Source organism: Hirundo rustica, chromosome 1 (genome assembly GCF_015227805.2).
Source record: "Hirundo rustica isolate bHirRus1 chromosome 1, bHirRus1.pri.v3, whole genome shotgun sequence".
NCBI classification, from domain to species: Eukaryota; Metazoa; Chordata; class Aves; order Passeriformes; family Hirundinidae; genus Hirundo; species Hirundo rustica.
The window spans coordinates 35209228-35233406 of NC_053450.1; the positions used below are offsets into that span (position 1 = coordinate 35209228).

Below are 24179 nucleotides of genomic sequence, written 5' to 3' on the forward strand. Positions count from 1 at the left end.
TTTTCCCTGTTGCCCTCCTTGCAGCTATCAGGACCATATGCTCTGTAAAGCTACTGGCCTCCTCCATTTGTTTTCCTGTCCCATGAACTTTGGTTGCTCAGGCTGTCAAGCTGCAAACCTCTCCTGTGTGCTGCTCAAGCCAAAGCCAGAAGTCCTGGCTGTCTTTCCCTCCCATCCAGGGGGTCCCTTGGTACTCCTGAGCTGGTGACCCCCGACCAGGGCCAGCTGCCCCTCGCTACCATGGCCTTGTCTGTGGTGGCATCTCAGTGCATTTCACTGCACTGGCTGCAGGCAAGCTGCTTTCAGATGGGAGCTCCTTCCCTCTGCTGCTGCCACAGAGTCAGACTTTTATTTTTAATTTACGCTTTGGTGCACTGGCGGTTAGATTAGAGGTCGTCATTACTATAAACAACAGGAGATACGCCTCCTCCAACTTTATACTTAAAGTTCTGTATTTAGGGAAACCGGTGGTTTTTATAATAAATAAGAGAGCACTCACAGAAGGCAAATACTGCTCATGACTAATATTATATTGTCCATAACAGCTGTGAGTACTCTTTTTGTAAAACTATTTTAGGGTTTTTTTTGAGAGAAAACCTGAAGAGAACCTGGCCAGCAATTTCTAAATTGAAAAATAAAAAAGAGGGAATTTTTTTTAAAGCAAATTCCATTAAATCCATCTATTTATAAGCACAAGTCTCTTACATGCAAATATCTTATACTTAGTCACCTAGTTGCACCATTTACATACTTTCCTTCCTCCTAGTATTTTGTGCACTTAATGTAATATCCTTTACCACATGGCTAGAGGGTAAATTGCTGACTACATTTCACCCATAAGCAGGTTCTACAGCAGAAAGTATCCCTTGAGGCTATCCTCTTGCTCATAGTTTGATCTGGCAGGACACCTTAAAGCACAGATCACTTGTCACATAGCAAAGTTTGGTACATATGTTTGCAAACCTGCCCAGTTCTCGCCCATTGTTTTAGAATTTTTGCATCTTTTACTCCTGCCTTGAAACATCAAAACTGAAGGAAAAGAGGTTTAGCATGTGTCATTCAGCCAAGCATATCGCAAGATGGGGTTTTTATCTCATGATATGAGAGGGGAAAGATGACAAGCAGTGGTGCACAACAAGCAGTTCCCTGGGATTTAATGGCACTCTGTAATCAGTCTCTGTTGCCTTGCAGGAATACACAAACCTCTTCGTAGGCTTCTCTTGTTGCAAGTCCAAGCTCACTCAGACAGGACATAGAGAATGGTGAATGAGCCAGCAGTAGTCTCAGCATCGAGTCAAGATGTAAATCTAGTGGGATAGTTGGGATTTAAGGGTAATGCAACAAGGAAAGGCCATTGAGTTGCATCATATTCACCATTTTTACCTTTGTTAGCCTTTCTCCCACTGTTCTGAGGCAATGGCATCAAGTAATAAAAAGGATAGAATTTTCCTGGATGAGCTGTGCTGTGTCTGTTCCCTCATTGATCCTAAAGCACCTTGTCCTGCTAAAGCACCTTCTGCCCTTCCAAGGGATGCTGAGCCTTATCAGTCAGCCTCAAAGGCACTGTTTGTTGCCCCCAGGTACTCTGACTTCTTCTTGTGCTTCATCCACATCTTCCTCAGGAGGCTGGGTGTCCCACACAGGTTGCCTCCTGTCAGTGGTAGGGAAGCTTCTGCTCCTGGTGGCAGGGCCAGGTCATACTCTGTGGTCTTCCTCCAGTGCTGCCTGTGGCTAACAAATAAAACAAGGTGTGTACAGAGTGCTTCTCCCTGGCCCTTCTTCCCTGCTTATGGCAACCAGCCGCTCAGAGCCAAGAGCTGCCTGGCTGACAAGGTGTGCCCATGCCTGGCCCAGCCCTGGGATCGGCAAGTCTGGAATGAGCAGAGACTCTGTGGGTCATGAGTGCATTTGTACTATGGTCAAGCTGTTCCTTAACTAGACTTTAAGACTTTTTTTTTTTCCAATTAATTACATTTTCTAATTATGCTTTAAGGCAAATATTACACACTCCTTAGGGGGAAAATACTTTTATTTTGAATTATGATTTTTTTTTCTAGTGATAAAGCAGAGCTGTAACGGACACTGAGATAGCTGTATAAATGGCCACGGCTGATAATAAATTCAGCACAACCTTTACCAATCTCTCCCTTCCTGTGGGAAACAAGAGGCATGGCTGGAGGGTGGGAAGGGACTTACTCTTCCAGAGAAGTGCGGTTGCGTGTGGGTGAGCCCGTGACAGCCACAGCTTTCACTGTGATATGGGCAACTGGAGATGGAGCAATCTGTGGGAGGATAAAGCACATCATTAGGAAATGCCACTGATGAGTGGGGACACCGGTTCATCTGAGGAAAGAGCTGTTTTAAGAAAGCAAATAAATGCTGTAAACCTCTTTACAAGAGAAAGCAGGTTAAGGATTTGACTGCCCAACTCTCACCCACACAATTACCAGCTGCTCACGTGAATATTCTTACTGAGCTCGGCATGAGTGAGAGTTACAACCCCCATCAAAGAAGGGACACTTGCAGATCATTTTATTCCCTAGTTTTTGTGTTTAGCTTTAACAGAAACTGGAAAATCGACAGGTGCTGCAACAGACTGACATGCTATTAATGGTGGGACATGCTGACAGGTACAAGGTTTTAAGATGCTGTGGTAGTTGGTCTTGCTCTATTTGCTTACCAAAGATTTTCCATCCAACAGATGATTATAGGACTTGGATGACTCTTGTTCAGTAATTCCCACTGCAAAGCATAAGAAATATGACATTAGGTGCAATTATAACATTGGCACAACTTGTATGAAAAAAATCCCTCTGTACAGTAAAACCCAGATATGGACAGAACCTAGGTACAGGTTATAGTTCCACCAGATTTAATTATAGCCAAAGTAGCAGAGTGATCATCTATTGTGATGTCAAAACAAGCGATTGTGGAACTGCTTAAGTCATTCTGGAAAGTCTCTCAGCTTGCTCCTGGACTTTACAAATGAGATGATGAGCTGCCCTTAGCAGACCAAGCTAAGTGGGAGCCCTTTCCCCCTCTGTAAACGCTCATGTATCTCTGAAGACAAAGAGCCCAAATGCTCCTCTTCAGCCCCCACTGCAGGTTTGTCCTGCCTAGGAGATCATTCTCTCCTTTCTGTATTGCTCTGGAGAGTTATTTTAACCTAGGCAGAGATGTGTGCTATGTCTACCCTGTCACAGGGAGGAATTTCCTGTGGCTGAGGGACATCTCACTCTGCTGTCCTCAACTCTGAGGTCTACCCTTCAATTTCAAGTAATTGCTCATCCGATTACTTATCCATGGATAAATGCTCACTGACATTCCTGCTCACTCTGCCAAGGAAATAAATGAGTGAGGGATGCCAGATTTTTTCATGAGGCCAAATCCTCCTATTCCCTGGCTGTGGGAATGTGGACCTCTCCACTGCTGTGACCAATGGAGCATGAATAATGACAGCAAATATGGAAATAGCCAGGGTTCTGCTCATAGTGCTGTCTGCAGCATGACTTAGCAATCAGAACTGTCTCCTCCTTCTGGGGGCAATATTTGACTATGATAAATATCCTAACCAGCTTCCCTCTTCCCGCTCCACCCCCCTCCAGTAATTCCATTAGGTACCTTACTGTATCCCTCACGTCAAAGTTAATGCAATTACCTCCTCTCATCTTGCATATTAGGTACTAACAGTATTCAGCAAGCAGATCATCAGTGCTTCAGCTAATGCCCATCTTTTTATTTGTTTTTGTTTTCTCTTACTTTAATTCTTCCAGTCAGCCCGTCCCTCTTTTTAGAAACAGAAAATGTTCTTGCAAACTTTTAGCAAAATATCTAAGCAAAAGAAAGTTATCATGGCTTCAGGTTTGTAGTGGCTCCCCTCAGGTGGCTGGATGCAGTGTGAATTCCACTTTCAGAAGTACTTTTTCACATGCTGAAATGGGCTGTCCTTCTGCTTTTGCTATTTGTGCAGGATTTCTGATGGTAGCGATAAACATGCCAATGGCCTCATCTATGTGCTTTTTTGTTTGTTTGTTGTTCTAATTTAATGTTCAGGCCTGCCCATTCCCCTTTCTCCCCCTAGGAGACCCGTTTCCCCTTTTCTGCTCTTCTTTTTAGATTCCTACAGCTTCCCTCTTGTTTGCACCTGTTACCCTTTACCGCTCATCTCCCCTAACAGCAGAGACCAGCAGTCCCGCCTTTCTGCCTCTCTGGCTCTCTGCCGTCCTTTACCCTGTAGCCAGTCCCAGCCACTCCTCCTCCCGTCCCTGCTCCAGTCCTGAAGCTCCGGTTCTTTTTCAGCCACATCTTGGTTCTGGACCTGACATCTTTTTGAGAACTTTTCCTGTGGTCCCAGGCTCACTTTCTTCCTTTCCAGTTTCCCAGGCCCTGCTCTCGTCTGGTTTGTATTCTTGATGGATAGCTTACGTGATGTGAGGAACATGCACCTTCATGGACCTGCTTTAGAGATTTTGCACCTTTTAACATCCATATGTCCAAATTCTCTTGCAAAAGCATGCCATGTGGGATTTCTATAAAGGCATATGACTTGACTGCATCTGGGTGATTTTTCAAAGGACAGCAAAAGATGTGTTTTTGATTAAAAGGCCATCCCCTGTGAAAATGCACAGCCCTGCTCCAGCTTCAGTCTTCCAAACATAACACACCAGTGTTGGAGGAGCTGAATAGCCACTCTGTTTATATTTACCCATCTCCTTGGTTTCGTATTGGCAAGCTCTATTTTTCCTTCACGGTTTCTCACAAATATGCTGAACAAGATTTGGTTGCCAAAAAATCAGGTCTGTGGCTCACAGCCAGAATCTGAAAATTCATCCCAAATGATTATATTCTGGCTAATTCTGAGCAACCAAACAGGGATCTTATATAATAAGATGACTCAGGCAAACTCAGTAATTTACTGTTTATCATCTCTAAAATATTGTCAGGGAGTGTTTATGGCTCCGAATAAAGTGAGTTCACGGCTCCGAATAAATTAAGCAACGCCGCGGTCACTATCTCATTAATTCCACCGGATATTTTAAGCACGGAATTATCCTCCGGGCGCACAATGAAGCGCCTGCTTCGCCGCGAAGCCTGGAAGGCTGCGATACCCGAGGACGCCGTACACGGCCGGAGGAGGACCGGAGGGCTGTTCCCGCGGACTCACCGTGCTGGGCAGCGCCCTTGGCGGGGCAGGCTCCTTGCGGGCAGCGCCGGCCCCGCGCCTCCGGCTCGCCCCTCGCCTGGCACAGCACATGCAGGAGCTCGCCCTGGGGCGGCCGCCGCTCCGCTCCGGCCACGGCCTGCGGGGAGAGGCAAAGCACCCATTACACCCGGCTCCAGGCACCGCCTGCGGGGAGAGGCAAAGCACCCATTACACCCGGCTCCGGCCACCGCCTGTGGGGAGAGGCAAAGCGCCCATTACACCCGGGCCCGGCCACCGCCTGCGGGGAGAGGCAAAGCACCCATTACACCCGGCTCCAGGCACCGCCTGCGGGGAGAGGCAAAGCACCCATTACACCCGGCTCCAGGCACCGCCTGCGGGGAGAGGCAAAGCACCCGTTACACCCGGGCCCGGCCACCGCCTGCGCGGAGAGGCAAAGCACCCATTACACCGGGGCCCGGCCACCGCCTGCGGGGAGAGGCAAAGCACCCATTACACCCGGGCCCGGCCACCGCCTGTGGGGAGAGGCAAAGCGCCCATTACACCCGGCTCCGGCCACCGCCTGCGGGGAGAGGCAAAGCACCCATTACACCCGGGCCCGGCCACGGCCTGCGGGGAGAGGCAAAGCGCCCATTACACCCGGCTCCAGGCACCGCCTGCGGGGAGAGGCAAAGCACCCGTTACACCCGGGCCCGGCCACCGCCTGCGCGGAGAGGCAAAGCACCCATTACACCCGGGCACGGCCACCGCCTGCGGGGAGAGGCAAAGCACCCATTACACCCGGCTCCAGGCACCGCCTGCGGGGAGAGGCAAAGCACCCATTACACCCGGCTCCAGGCACCGCCTGCGGGGAGAGGCAAAGCACCCATTACACCCGGGCCCGGCCAACGCGGGGTCTGTCGTGGGGGAGCTGAGAGGCTGCTTGTTCTTCCTGCTGCTGCGCTGTCCCAAGGGATTTTGTCAGGTGGGGGCTGTGGGGTTTGTGGGATTTTGTTCGGCTCCAGCTTCTGCGCTGTGTACACAAGTATGGGAATATCTGGCTGGGTCTTTCTGGGACCCAGCTACTTGGTTGCACCTCTCTGTATTCTCCTCAGGAGACTGGAATGTGCTCCTTTCCAAACTCAGCTGCATAGGATATGCCTCTGAGGCAGCTCAGATCTGTTTTCTTACTGCATCACATCTTGGGCACTCAGTCAAACTTTTGCGATGTGAATTAAAAATGCTGTTTCCTTACAGTCTCTCCTGTCTTCTGAACTTACTTACATATTGTACCTGATAAATGACTACAGGCAATATGAGGCAGAGAGGAATTGTTCTCCTAGAGATAAATTTTCACAAACAGTAGCTCGCACAGATAAAACACACTGACAGCTGCAACTTTGAGCATCAGCCCCCCCACGGTATCTCCAACAGCCCTTGAGAACAAGCATGAACAAACCCAAATCCTTTTCTAATCAATTACGACTAAGCCACGGCATTCACTGTACTGCCACAAGCAACTGGGGAGGCCAGAGCTAATGTGAGTTTCAAAAAACAGGGATACACCTCAAAGAAGTGGATTCATCAGGACTGTTATCCAGGATGGTCTGGAAAGAGTTTTCTCAAGAAGATCAAAGTTCCAACAGCAGAGACAGAGTGTTTCATACTTTGTGATTTTTTTTTTTAATTTTTTTTTTTTTTATTCTTCCCTAAAGACTTGCTGCTGTCATACATAGAACCACTTAAACAGGGTGAAGAGCCAAACCAGCAAGGAAACAAGACATGTGGCAACTATTCAGACTATTTCCTATAGTCTTACTAGGGACTATAAGCAACTTACTATAAATAAGTCCTTAGACTTACTTATGCTGGAAGATCATGAGAAAAGCAGTTGCATCTAACTGATGACTGGTAGTTGCCAGCTACATGTTTTAGATATAAATATAGTTATTTTATTTCAAGACTGAGACAAACAACTGGCCAGCCCACTATTGGCATAGAAAAAGCATGAATTCCTTCTATTGCTCTGCCTGTTAACATGCACTTAATATAAAAACAAGACACTATTCAAACATGTCCCTTCACGCCAAATTGTTAATTTCCTCTAATTAAGTTTTAATTCAGTTTGCCATTAATCCACAATATTCTGTGTATATGATTTTTTACACAGACATAAAAACACATGCAAACCCATGTTCTCCGAAACAGGAAAGAAAAAAATTCCAACCTAACCACTTCTAAATCTATTGTCTCCATGTGCCCTCAGGAGTCTGGACAAGGCTACATTACCTAGATACTACTGATTAGTAGGATGAGGAGCAGAAACTGCCCAACAACAGGCAAAAAGACTTCTGGAAACGGCAGGTAAGGCAACCAAAGCCCAATCCAAGGCTGAGTAGGGGTTTTCCCTTATTTCTGCGGATTTTGACACACAGCCTAACATATTGCATATGCTGTAAACTACTTAAAGACATGCCCAGTGTTCACTTAAAAGGACTATTGGTGTCCTTGAAGGCAAGCACGTGCCAAAGGAGGCTGCAGCTGGCTCCCAGATCTACTGATCACAAATTTGGAGCTGACAACAGAGCCGAGCCTCAGCATTGCTCCGATGTTTCAGAACGAGGGTGATGCTGGTTGTGAGAGGCCTCCTGTTGCTACTCTAAGCTGTTGGCATTGGCTCCCTCCCTGCTGGCTCTGGAGCAGTTCCAGCAGCTCCCCATCCTTCTGCAGCAGTTCCTTGCAGGCTGCAGGCTCTGCCTCCACGCCCTGACCACACAAATCTGACAAGCTGCTCACCAGGGCATCACCCCCTGCACCACGGTAACACCAGTGGAGACACCTGTCTTCAGGACTAACGTGATGAGGCTGTGGCTGGCAGGGGTCTCTAATGACAGCCCTTGGAGTCTGCCTCGTGTGAACTGAGCTCTTCCAGCTTTCAAGGACACAAAGCTCAGCTTCTCCCACCATCTCTGGAAAAATGTCCAGTGCTCTGGGTCACACTCAGTCTTTGCTGGTGTGTGATAGAAAATGTCATCAACCCTCTGCTACTGAGGCACCTGAGGTCACTTATTTTGCATTGTCATGGAAAGAGCATTTTTGGTAAGTAGGATGCTGGCTGCAGTCACCTCTAATCCTGAAAGTGGCTTATTTGATTAGTGTAAACCACCATGGACTTGAAACTTAGCATTCTGCCTACGTGTTGCACAGGATGAAATACAGTTTGGGGAAAAGAAGAGGATTTTTATCTTGATTAATAGCAAGAATTATTTAGGCACATTGTCTATGTTTTTGAGATTCCTTGTTGCATATGATATCAGTAATGCCCAAATGCCTCCAAGCAGCAGAACCTGTATAAATACGTTAGAGTGCCATTTTCCATTGCAGCTGGAGACAATAGTGCAATCTCTGTAATATATTTTCAGTGAGCATCTTTGCAGCATGTGGTTGTAGCACACTTTAGGAGTCCCTTATCTCCTAACTCAAGATTTCACAGTGACTTTGGCTACCTCACCCATTACTGTAATATGTAAAGACTTATCTAGGTCAGGAAACTAAACCTGCTGTAGCTTGGTTTTGATCTAAAGTGGAGCTGACATTTCTCTAGGGTACCTAGGGTAAGGCAGAAGGATCAACTGGGAGTCACTTTTCTTTTCTAGACATACCAGGAAATTTAAATCTGTGCAAAAGGCAGAGTCAGCCAAACTATGCAGAATTAAGCAAACTACTGAAAAAACCCTACTGTTTTTAGAACCTGTAAATCCTTTGACTGGCCCAGTCTATTTGCAGGACACTGACTCTGAAATCAGAGCTCAGCAAGCTCTCTTTTTATGGGCTTTGCCACACACATGAGAGCACTGAGGCCTGGCATACACACTGTTGGAATTAGCTGTGTTAAGAGGGAAGGGGCACAGAGGACACAGGACGGTCACAGAGAGGCTGTTCCAACCATCCTGATCCTGGACTTGAAATCCCACTGCCAACCAACAACCATCCAGAAAAGGTGACAATTAAATACTTGGCTTTGGGTAAATCTTTGAAAGTTAGAGTCTAAACAACAATGTGCCTGTTAGCAGAGAAAATTCCAGATCTGTGGAGTTATTTTGATGGCCTAATGCTGAGCTAATTTTTAGTGCAGCAGCTCAAGCATGCACAGGTGTATTTTCTACTTTTGTTCAAAGTAGACAGGAACTGGTGTCCAGTCAGCTCTACCCAAGGGATTTTGGGGATAGAAGAAGAGAAGGGAAGGATTTACTATCACTGGAAATAACTGTTAATAGGGCAGTAGGAAGGAACTGCAAGTATACATATTGGTGAAACACTCAGCTAAAAAAAAAAAGTGCTTTCTCCTTTCTGTCACCCTTCCACAGTCATTCTCATGCTTTTAGGATGAGTTCTTGCATGTGATGGAAGTTACCCCCCACAGTCAGTAATTTGAATGTTAAATCACTTAATGCTACACTGCTTGAGTATTTCTGCTGCAAAAAAGAAAGGTCTGGCAGATGTCCATGTTGGTTGCTATTTTTGTCCTTGCTGAGGATTAAAGTTGTGCATCCACTGCAACCACCAGAGCAGAAGATTTTGTTAGCTGAGGCATTTTTACAGCTCTGAATGCAGGTGCAGATGTAAAAGTGAAAAATAAACAATCATTCTGCGACTTTTCTGTGGGTCTAGAAATTGGCAATCAGAGCTTCCTCACAGGCACGTCTATTCCAGTATGTGCAATTTACTTCAATGCTTGCTTATGAGCTGTGAGCAGCTGCCTCCCACTGAAGGAGGGGAATGTCTAAGAGTTCAGTGTGCCAGTCACTTTGGTTTGAGAGCCATCCTCATTTTTTTGTAGCTGGAGCTGCAGACCATTCCTCAGGCTTGGTGTTCCCACTGCTAATATGATGCTGCCTGCATCATGACTAAGAGCCAATCAAAGGACGTCCTTAATTGGGGTCAGGAAAGCCCCAAAGGGAAAAAAACCCCCAATCCTCCTAAAATACAGCAACAAAATAGGGACTTTCTTATTTTCTTAGGCCTGTATGAGTACTGTGCTGTCACAGCAGCTGATCCAATCCAAATTAAATATTAGATACTTCCATTTAGTAGAAACAACTATTTATTGAGATTTGGAACAAGATAACAGCCATAGAATTTCCCTTGATTTTGATGTAAGCCAGCTGAAAATTTTCAGCTGAATAGTTCTATGATAAATATTGTCAAAAAGCAAGCAAGCAAACAAACAAAAAAAACCTGGAGCATTTTGTTTCAGCAAGTCAGAATAGTTAATTTTTGGTTTGCACTTTTTTGATGTTTTTCTATTGCATGGCAAACATACCAAAAGTTTAACAAATAAAAGTAAGGTATCTCAAAATGGTTTATTTTGAGTAATATTCCAGCAGTCTCACTCATATTCCTTTGGAATGAAGAGTAAGTATGAAATCTCAGCCTGAGCTATGGGACAAAACCAACCAAACCAAAACTGTCGGTATTTGGGAAAATATACACATGCATACTTTCTACCCAAAAAGTGACAGACATGTTACTGACTCTTCCTGAGGACCACTTCAGGTATCGTGTGGCATATTGGGATCCTGTGATCTGATTTAATAACCAAAAGAGAGAGTGGGAATGGGATGAGGTTTTTTCCCAGTGCACAGGTGAGTGTGGTAGGCAGGAGGACCTACAGTTCTGTGAAGAGACAGAGAATCAGGAATACAAAGAAAAGGCTCTCTGAAAATGAGGGTGGATCTGGGAAGTAGGAAAGGGCTTGGATAAAGGGAAGGCCATGGAGCAAAATACTTCAGCAAAGTGCTAGAGGAGAGACAGTGGTGGGAAGAAATGCTTTGGCAGAAGACTCTCAAACTTGTAAGAAGTGCTTTGAATGCAGAAGAGACTGACATTCCTGCAAATCAGCTAAAAAGATTGTGGAAGGGGTTGTGAATAGGTCAAGTGGATTTAAGGAGAGAAAACTGTCTCTGAATACAAGAAACCTACCTCACACCCATGTGTGAAAGCACCTTGCAAGTGCTTGACATTTACCTGCAAGACATTTACTCAGAGCATGAAAAATGTTCAGTTATTTTAATTTTGGGGGTATCTCACCTGCAGGGAGTGGGTAAAGCTTCCTCTGTGCCCTCTGCACCGAGGCTGAGGCAAGGGCAGGCAAGCACTGCTGGGATCAGGGGACAAACATCCTCCCTGGGTCTCTCAGTGCCAACTTTTAGGGTCAGAGTTACAGTCCATTGCTTGGTGTTTTTCTCCCAAATTCCCTAGGATACTGGCTCCTTTATTAACATTATTATTATTACTTTTGATTATTATATTTTTATTACTGTTGATTAACACTGATATGATTTGGTATGATTTGCTTACTTTTCATTCCTGCATGTCTCTCTGGACTTATTGTGAAGGCTCTATGGATGATAATTAAGTCTGTGATTCCCTCAGATGACCAGGTTTGATAAGCCACTATGTTCATTTTGACTGGCTCTGCATGGCAAGACCATATTTTGTTTTTTGTTTTGAAGGACTTCTGTAAATAAACTGCAGCTTTACAGAAACTCTTCCTTCTGTTTCCCACCCCACTCCCTGCATCAGACACAAATTGCACTTCTTTACCCTGGAAGATCTGCTTCACAGCACTTTGGAGGGTGTGTGTAGTCAACTGGAATATTAAAAAAAGATAAAATAGGGAGAGGAAAGGAGATTTTTCTTACGGTCTTTGTCAGGATGTGCTGCGTAGCTTTGGCTCGTCTTCGGGCAGGGCTACATGCTGCGAAAAGAACAGGAACATGGTCAGGATGCTGTGGAGGTGGACACGTGCCTCCAAAAGTCCTCTGTAAGAATTCACTGGAGGCATGGTGGGAAGAGGGGGGAGAATAAGGGGTTTAAGGAAGATTCCAGCTGAAACAATCCAAAAGAAAGTCCCTTTTGATGTGATCTCAGAGACCATCCTCTAGCTATACAATACAGAAATCCGTGGCCCCAGGGCCACAGCCTATCCCGAGTTTCTGCTCCTCTCCCATAGGTTTCCAGGAGAAACACTCCTTCTCCTTTCTCAGTTTTGATTTGGCCTCCCACCTGCCAGTATTTCAGTAGGAAATGAGTAGTGTATACATTAACTGGGAGACTTAGTATTTTATCTGGTTAGGGACTTCATCAAAAAGCTCCAACTCTCTCATGATACTATTTCACTTTTACTGCATGATGGGCAAAGCACAACACTTACACTAAGCCTAATCTTTTCTTTTTCAATCCTCAAAATGGCCTGTTCAGTTCTTTAGCTTGGGACATTTTGCTTAAAGTCTGTTTCTCACTTTTAGGCCCACCAAGACACCAAACTCAGAGAACCACTAGACAATAGACACACAGGGTGCCAGGGCCCTAGGCCAAGCTTTTGTCTGGACTGGAGCGATTGGTTTTGGGTGGTGGTTTTATTGGGCTAAGTGAAGGCTCTCTAAACTCTTGTTGTTTGAGTTAGACTTGAAACTGGCCTGAAAGACTGCGATACTCCCAGCTCATCATATCTTACCCTGCCTTGTGTTCAGGGTACTGGAGCTACAGGATTCAGCCACCAGAGACAGAAACAGGCTTGCAGAAAGCTGCCAAACGTGGGGAATTAACTCCCATTCTAAAGGCTGACCCTGGGGCCAAGGCACGTGAATGGGGGTTTCCTATTCAGGCTCTGTGTACAATCCAAAGGCTTTGAAGAGCCAGGAAGGTTTGTTACAGGATGATGGGTGACTCCTACTCCCCAGGTGAGCTTTCCTTTACTTTGTTGGCACACATTTAACTTGCAGTGCTTATCGTTGCTGTGTATTACTGCTTGCAGAGTTTTGGAGCTCTGGAAGCAGCTGGAGGTCATCCAAGGCTGCTCGTTACTGCAGCCAAACTCCTCTCCTCAGATGGCAGGAATAACAAGTGACTGGGCTTTCCAGGGCTCTGCTACAAGCAGAGCTGGCAGGGAGACCAAAGTCACTCTTCCTAGACAGCCTGTGTGTGTCTAACAGCCATCCCCCAGCGAGGATGTGAGTACTGAGCATTAGGAGCCCACTGGAGAGGAAATTCTGGCCTGTGCTGTGGCTGTAGCGAAATGGGACAGGAAAATGGGAGGGTCCCTGTGAGCAGCACAGGGCACTTCTACTGAGCTCATCACAAGTAAGTTATCTGCCTGCCTGGAGTGTGCTAAGCTGTCAGTATGATTACAGTCTGTTCCACACCGTGTGCTGTCCTCAGGGGTCCTTACTGTCTTCTGCAGGACACATTTTATATTTTAAACCGTGGTGAGTGTGTGGGGTGAAAGCCAGACAAACATAATGACGGAGGCTTGTTTTTTTTGTTTAACCTAGGAATATGCTGTAAGTTGTTTTTGAAGCTGCTTCCATCACCTTTACTTCTGGAATTTCACTGTGTGAGGACTAAACTAATTGCTCATAAGCAGAACATTCGAGTGCAGAAAAGATTAGTGATGCAAAGAACTATCTTCTTGTCTCTCTGGCATTTTAGGTATTTTACCACACAGTGTAAGGAGTACAGTTTCTTAGAAATTTCTACCAGAAGCAAGTGCTCTTGTGCTGTTATAGCTGCTACCCAGCCTAGTGCAAAAGGAACAACACATAAATGTGCCTAACAGTAATAAATTTGCCCACTTTCAGAGTATATACGATCCACAGTCCCTCATCCCCTGTTGCCTGCCAGAACGAGTGGAAAAATCCTTACAGGGGCTGAAGAAAGGCAAGGCATGAAAGGCAAGTCACAGCACCAGCAAACATGCAATTACTTGAATAGGCATTGAAAGAAGGGTGAATCACAGAGGTAGCCAGAAGCGACCCACTTGCGTGGGAATATAATGGCAGCAGTGCAAACAGTGGGGCTGCAAGGATGTCCCTGCAAATGCAAATTTCTGCAGAGAGCTGGAGAAGGAAGAGAAAAACGAATTCTTGCAGATGATGAATGTGGATTTGCAAAGGATGTTTCTATGTACAGCCCAGATTTCGGGCAACAAATACAATTACAGTGATGCTTCACTTTGTCATTTCCACTTATATTCCAAAATTAAGCAGCTGAGAGCTCATGCTCACAGCTTGCAAGTAAAGCTCTGATCTGGCCCCACAATTTGTTTTCCCTGCTTTTCCCTGCTTTCTTGTTGCTGAAATATGCGGCCATTGAGTTTAAACTAATTTGTTCAATCAAATGCAGGCTGGGCTTTGTCCGGTCCTTACTCTTCATTAGAAGCAATTAATGTTAATCATGCATTCATTTCCAGGGCATGGCTTTGGAAATGTTCCACTTATTGAGCCAGCAGACTTAAATTCAACATTCATGCACTTCACCCACTTCTAACTGCTCGCAGAACATCGTTCTCTTTTCTATTACACAGAAAAGCCACACAGTTGCAAGCTGTCACTTTAGCAGTTACCTCATAGGTATAGCAACACCGATTCCAGATCTCCCAATTTTGCCAGAGCAAAGATTTCACAGAGCCACGATATTGAAGCACCTGCACGGATTAGGTCGAGAAAGCAGCAGCGAGTGCTGGGCTGCAGGCAGAGCATGGCACAGCAGAACAGATGAGCTGCTCTCTTCAAATATTTCCCTGCTGCTAAACATCCCATCCCTCTGAAAGACAACACCGTAGCTGTTGTTAGATTTTGATGTACTCACATTTGGAAGAAATCACAGTGGTGAAAACTTCTAAATTTTCATCGCTGCAGCTGTAAATCTGGTGCATTTTCCACCTCTCCCTACTGACTGCCTTTCAGCTTCATGCAACCGCTCTGAACTTCTGGTAAATAGGTTTCACTAATCCAATCTGGCTCTGTGATCATTGTCCAGATCTACAAAGGACAGACTGATGCTGTGATCTCATCTCATTCCATATTCTTCATTGCAACATTTTCTGCTCCCATCTGCCTTTCTATGAATAATATTAACACAAAGATTTAATTTAGCTCTTACTTAAGCATTTTATTTTACATTTCCTTTTACCAGTGTGGACAATCCTCTGCAATAGATAGCTAATTATTAAAGTCTAATCTATTGGCAAATGTTTACAGAAGTACTGCAAAGATACTTGAAATAAGTTTACATTATTGGGTAAAGTGTGTACTTTAACATATTTACCATAAAAATTTGCCCCTTACCTGTAATGAGGAGATGATTAGGTGTATTAGGAAAAACATTTTGTGCTTTACCTTTCCATTTCATAAACAAATACTGGAATCCTGGGTTTTTCAAAGTAAAATTTCAAAAGCAGATGTCTAAGAAAGGCAGATGCGCATAGATCTCCATGCCCCCTTCATGTCTGTGGTTGCAAGGGGAGGAAAGGTGGCTCAGTCATGGATGGATTCCTGGCTTGATGGCTCTGGGACCTAATCCCGTATTTATGCACTTCAGTAAAGGGTTTTCTTGCCAAAGCTTTTAATTTCTTAATACTCCCATCAGATATTGTTCCTTTTCACCTCTGAATATCAGCCCCCTCAACTTTTGGTGACTTAATGCTGCCATGGACACCCGAGACAGAAAATTTTGGCTCTCAGGCTCCAACAACTGATGTAGTTGGAACGTTTTCAAGTGTGAATAATTATATTAAATTATATCAGTCTAATGAATGGCCTTCATTACTACCACATGTGCGTCTAATTAACACAAAAACTAGTGCCGTCTTCTCCTATAGATGTCTGCCACCAACCGTCCCAGATGGAAAGTGCCAGTGAACATGGGCTGTCACTGTCATATTGATGAACATATCTTATTTGAAATAATAAATATTGGTCAAATAGACACCCTGAGCCTGGAAGCATTTTGATCGAGTGGAAGGTGTCGCTGTTTCAAGAAAGCAGCGAGCAAAGAGAAGCTGTTGTCACTTGTCACCACCCAGGGCAGGCTCCTGCTGTCCAGGGGCAGCCAAGCCTTTGCAGGGCTGGGAGCATTGTCCCAGGAAACCGTGCTTGAAGCAGGCAGTGGGACGGCGATATAATCAACCAAAAGTTCAATTAGTTTTTGATTTATTGCGCCACATGTTCTGCTTGTATGACTGATGTCATTAACATCAGGCTCGGCTGGCGCATTCATCTGTCCCTGCCCGGCTGCCTCTGAAGGCGCACGCACTCAACAGATGGGGAGCTGCACGGGTGCGAAGGCAATTGTTTACCCCCCTATTGTCCCCGTGTCAAGCAATCAACCCAAATCCATTACCAACCGAGAAAAAGATCAGCGCACTGTCCATTCAGCACTGAATGGGGCGGAGGCGGTTATGCAGGAGGCTCTAAAAGCTTTCAAAAGGGTAAAAAAAAAATAATGAAGACCAACACTGAATAGTCGATTAAAAAAGCCAAAAAAAAAAAAAAGAAAAAAAAAAAGAAAAAAAGAAAAAAAAAGAAAAAAAAGAAAAAAAAAAGAAAGAAAAAAAGCAAGCTATAACAAATCTAACCCACCCTTTATTTCACCTTCAGGTATTGAGTCCTATGAGAAGAGCAGCACTTTTGGACCTAAGTCATTGTTTTCCTAATTCTAGGTATGACCTACAGATATTTCAAATCATAGATGGGGTTTAACATCAGAACAAGTACTGGGTTCTTCATCCTTTGAGGGTTGGTGGGATGTGGAAACTGAAGTGAGATTCTAGAGCTGGTCACCAGCTGGCATTCACTGTGCAGGTAGGTTTTGGATGCATCTTTGCAAGGCACAGGATGCTCTGGGGACAAATCACTGTACAGAGAGCTGAAGAAAGGCACTCACATCACTTTTAGGCATAAAAATAGGGCTAAGGAGGACAGATATAATATGCCTCATCATGGGTCTTCATCTGGGAATGAATCCTCCCCTGTCCATGAAAAGGAGTTTTTCTTAATTTTGCCCAGATCTTGCAGAGTAGCTGAGCACTATGGATGCTCAGGGTTTTCCATGAAACCTTAATGTGGCTTCAGGAGAAGAACACATATTGGGCTACTTTTTTCTGTCTGTGTGGGAGATATTTTGGGCAAATGTCCAGTGTTTGGTTTAGCTATGAAATAGGTGTAATTATACTGCAGGAAGTGTACTACAAAAGCTCTACTGCATGCTATCTGATAAAGAAATGCAGGCAGTAATTTTAGACTTTGTGGAGAAACTCTCTACAATGTCCAGCCTAGGAACTGCAGAGCCACATCAGACAATCTCACATGGTATCTCCTTCCAGCTCCCTACTCAGCTAGCAAGAGTCCAGTCTGTGGTGGGAGGAGAAACCAAACCGTTTTTGAATCTATGAACTTTTTGTTTGTTTGTTTGTTTTGTTTTGTTCCCCAAACTACATAAAATGTCTAAAAACCAGGCTCAATTTTTTTTATTCTCTACTAAAGTGAGGAATAAGGTATTGACTTAATTCACACAGTGCCACTGCAGCTGTGAGAAGACCCTAAGAAGTTTTTGCCCTGGGGTATATCTTTGACATAAGACTCCCAAGTGAACAGTTTGAACCCAAATTCTTCCCAGCGGGCTGTGATACAGCAGTTTACCAAAACTCACTCTCGGTGTTGACAGTAAAGGATCAAAACATTTTCTGGTGCCAGAATAAGGTTACCAAAGGTGAACAGGGCAACTGAGAAGGAGGAGGAGGAGGAGGAAGAGAACACTGGACACGGGAACAGACACAAGCTGTCTGACAAAACACACATCTAACCTTATCTGCAGGGACAGGGCAAGTATTTGATTCTTGGGAATGTGGGTAGAAAGGAGGGAAATGTGGAGAAGAAGAAATGTTTGTTGAGGCTGAAAGGAAAGAAAAAAACCAAAAACTTAAAAACAGCAGAAGGCTCAGCAAACCTTGTAAAAATGGCAGAAAAATCCCACAAAATGGTGAAATGTCCCTCTGGGGAGTTAGCAAGGGTGCTTTTCCCAAAGCCTGAATCTGTGAGGACATTATTTTGAAGAAACAAATGTAGATGCTTGTCCTATTTACCAAGTATGCCAGAGCTGATAAACTTGAAAGGAATCAAATTTAAAAAAAATATAGTTACAAAAACAGTAATTAAAACTTTAATTTCTTTGATCAGAAACCTCTAGACCTTATTTATCCTGACATCTGTGAACAAATGAATCCCTTTTCAATGCAGTATTCTTCTAGTGAAGTTGTTGGGAAGCAACCTGATACTGTCAACAAGTGCAAGGGATATTGCCAAGGGATTCCCTGGCCCACGAAGGACAGAGATCTTCCCGAGGCAGATCTCTTGCTTCTCCATGGATCTTGTACCTTGTTGCATAAGAGGCAAATCTAATCTGTACTGAGCCACTTGAGCCTATTTCTTACTGTTAGCTGGGCAATATGATAAGGATAAACCCCAAGTATTTTTGGAATAAGATTGTGAACCAGAGGGATGCGCAGATAACCATTTAAAAATAAGATGGGATGGAACTGCACATGCATACTCCAGGCATCTACTCTAAACCACTTCTGCATGATGCAATGCCAGCAGCTTTTTTTTTTTGGGGGGAAGGAAAATCGCTTTGTTTCAGTTAGGGCCACAGAACTACAACTGCAAACAATGGAAAAGGAAAACCAACCAAAAAAGCAAACTATAAAGTGAGTTTCTCATACATAATCTGTTGTTTTTCTCTGAATTAAAGGAGTAGAGAGACAAGTACACTATCAGTAACTTCACCTCATACTTGTAGCAGACAGCAAAACTAGTTCAAAACTGAAATAGCATCACACAGCTAAAGGTCTGTGAATAAGTGAAGAATTTTCAAAAGTAACATGTGAACTTGCATCTGTCTAGAAGATATTGTAACAGATTTTTCCTGAATGGGAATAAGACTGAGGCATTCAGAAAACATTTTGACTTTAAATTCTCTACAGAGAACCAGGGGAGAGAGCTGTGCAGTTTGAAAAGATGAGTGCACAGGCTTCTCTGTTAATCGAGAGAGGAAATACCATCCAGACCTGGAAGCCAGGCTGAAAGATCCCCCCCTTAGTTACAGAAAGATATTGCAGAATTCTGCAAAAAAGAACAAAAGGGAAAAAAACCCAAAAAAACCCTGGTTGGCTTCTCTTATAAAAGTTACATATAGATAATTGGGCATTCACAAATTTGCCCTAAGCTTGTAAAATACACTTGAGTAGGTCCATATGATGATTAGGTAGAAACACAATGCCCAACACCACAAGGTTCCAGTCCCACAGAGCTTGTGCCAACAGCAGGGATTGCACTAATCCAGTATTAAAGCTAGGGCCAGGTTGAGCACGTGGAGGCTTAACAAGCTTTCATATACTGGTCATGTACTGGTAATCCACAGAAAGCATTAAAAATGTCAACAAAGGACCTATATGTCCAAACTGGGCTGTGACAAGAATAGTTCATTAAGATGCTAATCTTTAGCTACATTTGTCCTGGATTTTAATTTTTCAAGCTAATTGATCAGTGAGGTCTTTATTCCCCTGATAAACCATAATGATTTTTAGATAGGGTTTTTTCACTCCCAATTTTTTCCTTTAAAACATCTTAAGATTATTTTGACTATTGACTCCTGCTATAAACATAGCCATTTTTGGGCAAACAAGCACATTAATCAGAGCTTGTCCTGTGGTTCCTGGATTTAGGCAGTGGTAGTCCTCTTGCTGCAACTGCATCCTGAGTCTTGCACCATAGGCAGTGAAATCTACACTTGGGTAACCAGGCACAAAATACTTAGGTTTTCTCCAATGGATAAGTCTAAAGAGTAAGGCAACCTGAACTGACATATATCTTGTGTGTCCTTACACAGCCATTGAGCTGCTTTGGCCACATGCAATACATGTGCTCCAGTAGGGATGGGAGGTCCTTGGAGGGTATCAGATGGCACTGCCACCTCTGGCTTAAGCTCTGCGTGAAAATGAGATTAAATTTAAAACAAGGACCATCATCACTTGGACTCACAAACCATGGGACTAGCAACTTAGAAAATAAGAAGCTGCACTAAAGGCACAAAAGCAGGATCAAATTTATGAGTCCCCTTTTGATCCAGACTCAAGTTATGCCTGTATGAGGGAGCAAGGTAGCACAGGAGTTGGCACTGTGACAGGGGAGGCTTCAGAATTGCTGTGTCTTTGAAATGTGATTATTTTGAGGTATCTTTTGTGCACTGAGTACATTGAATAACCATAGAGCATACAGGTAAGAGCCTGGGGAGTGGGAAACTCTGATGCCAATTATCCTAAACCAGTTTTTGCTGAGATGAGGCGATTTATCTGATCTTCCTGCTGGTTTGGTCTTTGTCCTCTCCACTGACACTGCCAGTAGGGGTGTCAAAGATCTTCTGCTGTAAGCACTTGGCTTGTTTGTAGGAATCTGATTAAAGTAGATCACCTCAGATAACAAGAGGAATTAATGCTGCAAATACATAGGAGAGGATTTTCAAGCTTATAAGCTACATAGAGGTCAGTACTTTTAAAGTCACGCAGTAGCCTCTGAGATCTCAGATTTTCGCAGAACTCATGATCTTTACTTGTCCTTTTCCTTTATCCTGTTAGCCTTTACACTTAAGCATTTACCTTTATTACTTCAGTTCTACCTGTAATCTGATCACTGTACAATGCTAACCCTGGGAGTAAAAAAACCTGAAAGGGAACAGAAAAGAGTTTTTGTGGGCCTTGCTATGGACATGGCACCGATTAACTACGTAAGTCTAGATTCCTCATCCTTCGGGTTTTTACAATATTTTTAGAATGCATATTCTCATCTTAGATGCTCCCTGAAGTCTGATCCTCTCAGCTCCTAGACTCCTAGATCTTAGCACTCCGGCTTTTTCTCTCTGTAACGCGTAACCATGTTACGTACTCAGGCTGAACATCTCAGCTGTGAACAACAGTACTTGTATGTCTGCCAGTTCTTCCCAAAGCCTGGCTTGCTGTGTGCATGCAGATGTCCCTGCAGAAGGACAGGCTCAGACCTTCAGCGCCTGTCAGCCAACCCTGTGCTGCCTTTGTTGGGCACCTTGGTGTTTTTAGCTCAGCTCTGGTGGGTAGACCCCCGAATTGGGCTTTATGGTTGGTGACATTATAATTTCTGACAGGAGAAGTCACAAAGAGTCACTTTACAATCAAAACCTGCCCGCCAACTCTCTGCTCAGTTTTACTAACTGAGGAGTCCTTACTTTAGGTCTTCCATTTAAAATGCAAGAATACCAAGAATTAAACCTGGGAGATGGCTACATGAAAGCTGTGGGACATGACATTCCAGGATGTCCTAAATGCAAGTGGTGACACTGTCAGTGTGCCTGAATGAGACCTGTGTGCTCTTGAGGTGGCAGCAGAGGCTGCAGCCCTCCAGAAGGGAACACCGAGGTGCCACCACTCACAGAACAGCACCAGCACAGCTTCAATCCTTCCTGGAGAGACTGATCCATCAAAACACAGAGGCTCTGCGATTTTAGTAGTGCATGGCAAATGTAACGCAGGCTGTTCATGTTAATTCCCATTTGTTGCTGTTTGAATAAGCACATGGTGACAGCTTTCATGAGGCAGGGACCTGTCCGTTGGAAAATGGATTATGACCACCAACTCTTGCACATAAACTACTGAGCAATCATCCAGTGGTCACTAGTGAGACACCATAGGCCTGTGCTGGTGACCTAGGGGTGAAATGACTTTCTTTGTCTCTCTGAATCCCTGAAGCATTCAGACCCTGATCAGAGGGGATGTTCTGATCTAAACCACCATTAATCTTCCTTAAGGTGAAAAGGTCAGTAGAGCAAGTTATTCAGTGTTAACTGTTTTGGGTTTTTTATGGCAGCAAAAAGGCTTTTTTTTTTATTCCCAATGCTGTCTTAAAACATACAGCAACACTTAAACATCCAAACTTTCACAGTCATTTTTTTGAAAGTGATGTCAACTTTTAGACAAATGGCAAGGACCATACACAGCGTCAGCCCCCCACAGCTGTGTCCATAGCCATAACAACAATGCCACACAATGTTGTCCTTAAATCCCATAAAGGCCAGAAACAATGCCAGAGAATGAAGCGATAACGTATTGGAGCTGCTGACAATCAGTCCTTAACATGTGTTATCCCTTTGACTGCAGGTGTAAATCAGCATTTCAATGTCAACTTGCTAATTTAAGACTGTATGGTCAAACACCCAGAAAAAGCACAAGTGCATTGTTAAAGTAGGTCAAAGTCACTGCAAGTCAGGGAACACAGAGGAAAAGTTCTCCATCAATAAACCCTTTTGGGCTATGGGATATATATTTCATGATAAAGTAATACTAGATTAAATCAAACATTTAATGGCAGCTCAGACTACGGTGTCAGCACAACCAGTATTCCTCTGCTCCTCAGTTGACTTTAGTGGTGTGTGTGCTGCCATTCTTTGTGGCCGAGGAACCAAGATGCGCGGCCCTACAGGGTGACACAAGTTAACACGTGAATTATCTCCAAAGGATACAAGTCACATTTCCTCTGCCTTCACTTAACTACGCTGCCACACAGATGTAAATCAATTTTCCTCTTTAATTCCCATGTTCAGAAAAATAAGGAAAATATCTGCCGCCATTTGTTGTACTTAGAGTTCTCTGAAAATAGGGTACATGTAATTTTTCAATAGAAATCAAAGATTGAAAGTATTTTTTTATCCTCCTATTATTAGGAAAATTACTAGGAAAGCCGTTAACTTAAGAACCTGATTAGCACTCCATTGAGCTGTGTCAAATGGTTCTTCCTCTTACTTTCTGGCTGGACAACATCTTCTACCAACTCACTCATGGCAGCTGTTTCAGTACTATGGGGAAAAAAAGAAACACAATGGCATTTTAGTGGGTTAATGGAAGACTAGAACTGGCGAAGTATAAAACTGCATTCAGAAATGGTGCATCTAAGGGAACTGTAGCCTTCCTAAAGATAAACCAGGTGTGGGGCTTTTTTTTTTTGTCTCAAATTCTTTGAGAAATTCAGAGCAAACAGGAGAAGCTTCTGTTTATTCCCATGGACCACTACCCCTAAAAATTATGCACTAAACATTTTATGACAAACTGACCCTGCGTGATTTCTCACATATACACCGCAGGTAAACAGAAAGGTTGAAAAATATGCATGTGCAGAGAGCTGAGTCCTGCAAATTTGGTCACTGACAGTCTTGCCACATCACTGCTCAGAGGAATCTCTCCTTCTACAGGTGGCCAGGTGGTAAGTCAAAAATTAAATCAGACCTCGAGACAGGATTAGCTGAGATGGTTAGGTGTGGAAGACCCTCTTCTCAGTGTCAGCAGGCACAGGACAGACACTGCAGCAGACAAGCAGCTTGTGCGACAAGCTACAGCTGCTGGAGACAGCAGGAAAATGGTGGCATCACTTCCTGCATTCACTAGCTGGTGCTTGGATTTAAAATCAGTTCATTTTGATTTAGGAAGCACAGCAGTGATGGTCTGTGGGAAGACAGAGACCCTACCTTGAGGCCTTCTGCTGCCTTGCATCGGGCCGTGCTTGTCCCCTCGGCACAGACACGTTTAATGCAGTGACAGCTTTATTTGGGTGGAGCTGCTGAAACCAAGGCACACTGCACTTGTCCTGGGGCACAGTGATGCTTTAGCAGATTTACTCAGGGGTTATGGAAAGGGCCTAGGCAGAGTTTGGCTGTGTCCCTTAACCACTGCTCTTTCTCGTCCATTTTTTCAGGTCTCAGGAAAATGGAAAGCCAACCACAGGACAGAAGATGGCAGCCACAGCACAAGACAGTTCAACAGGAATGAACATACACACTAAGCTACGTGCAGTTTCTTCCAAGTTTATTCACACAGGACGATGGTGAGAGTTTTTGAAGATTTAGGCATGTCAGGCACTTTTTTTTTTTTTTTTTTTTTTTTTTGCTTCATTCTCTTATTATCTGCTGAGAAAATCAGCACTGGTATGGAAAGAGGCAAGGGAAATGAGGGGATGGACAAACTACTGTACCAGCTGCTCTCTTATCTATAAATCTCAAGCAGCAATCCTGCAGGCTCTACCTTGTGAATTAAGTTTTCCATTTGGTACTCCAGATAAAATTATACCTGCTGGTAAACTCTTTTCACCAGCACTACATATGTACTTGATCATACTGCTCCCCA

The 24179-nt window shown here is 44.1% G+C and overlaps 2 protein-coding genes across 3 annotated transcripts; one reads left to right on the forward strand and one right to left on the reverse strand.

The window, feature by feature from the left end:
• Positions 1–684: 684 nt before the first annotated feature.
• Positions 685–14858, reverse strand: VXN (vexin). The gene is made up of 6 exons (XM_040058723.2): positions 14792–14858; positions 11845–11900; positions 5165–5300; positions 2681–2742; positions 2197–2282; positions 685–1731 (listed from the first exon to the last, which is right to left on the reverse strand). The coding sequence occupies exons 1-6, from the start codon at positions 14856–14858 to the stop codon at positions 1545–1547; spliced, it is 594 nt and encodes a 197-aa protein (XP_039914657.1). The 3' UTR covers positions 685–1544.
• On the forward strand, positions 5224–23887 carry LOC131378531 (synapsin-1-like). Of its 2 annotated transcripts, XM_058420101.1 has the most exons (4): positions 5224–6125; positions 7407–7504; positions 16582–16643; positions 23752–23887. In XM_058420101.1, the coding sequence occupies exons 1-2, from the start codon at positions 5253–5255 to the stop codon at positions 7431–7433; spliced, it is 900 nt and encodes a 299-aa protein (XP_058276084.1). In that variant the 5' UTR covers positions 5224–5252; the 3' UTR covers positions 7434–7504; positions 16582–16643; positions 23752–23887. The 2 variants fall into 2 exon arrangements, with proteins under 2 accessions (XP_058276084.1, XP_058276085.1); XM_058420102.1 differs by lacking the exons at positions 16582–16643; positions 23752–23887 and adding an exon at positions 23144–23256.
• The last annotated feature ends 292 nt before the right edge of the window (positions 23888–24179 follow it).

Bases quoted from the DNA above. Each gene is read 5' to 3' on its own strand.
- LOC131378531 (XM_058420101.1), top strand. From the start codon at position 5,253: ATGCAGGAGCTCGCCCTGGGGCGGCCGCCGCTCCGCTCCGGCCACGGC. The intron at 6,126-7,406 runs GTGGGGGCTGTG...ATGTGCCCTCAG, and splicing joins GTCCCAAGGGATTTTGTCAG to GAGTCTGGACAAGGCTACAT.
- VXN (XM_040058723.2), bottom strand. From the start codon at position 14,858: ATGCACCAGATTTACAGCTGCAGCGATGAAAATTTAGAAGTTTTCACC. The intron at 11,901-14,791 runs GTGAGTACATCA...TTCTTTTCGCAG, and splicing joins CACTGTGATTTCTTCCAAAT to CATGTAGCCCTGCCCGAAGA. The intron at 2,283-2,680 runs GTAAGCAAATAG...ATCCTCCCACAG, and splicing joins TGTTGGATGGAAAATCTTTG to ATTGCTCCATCTCCAGTTGC.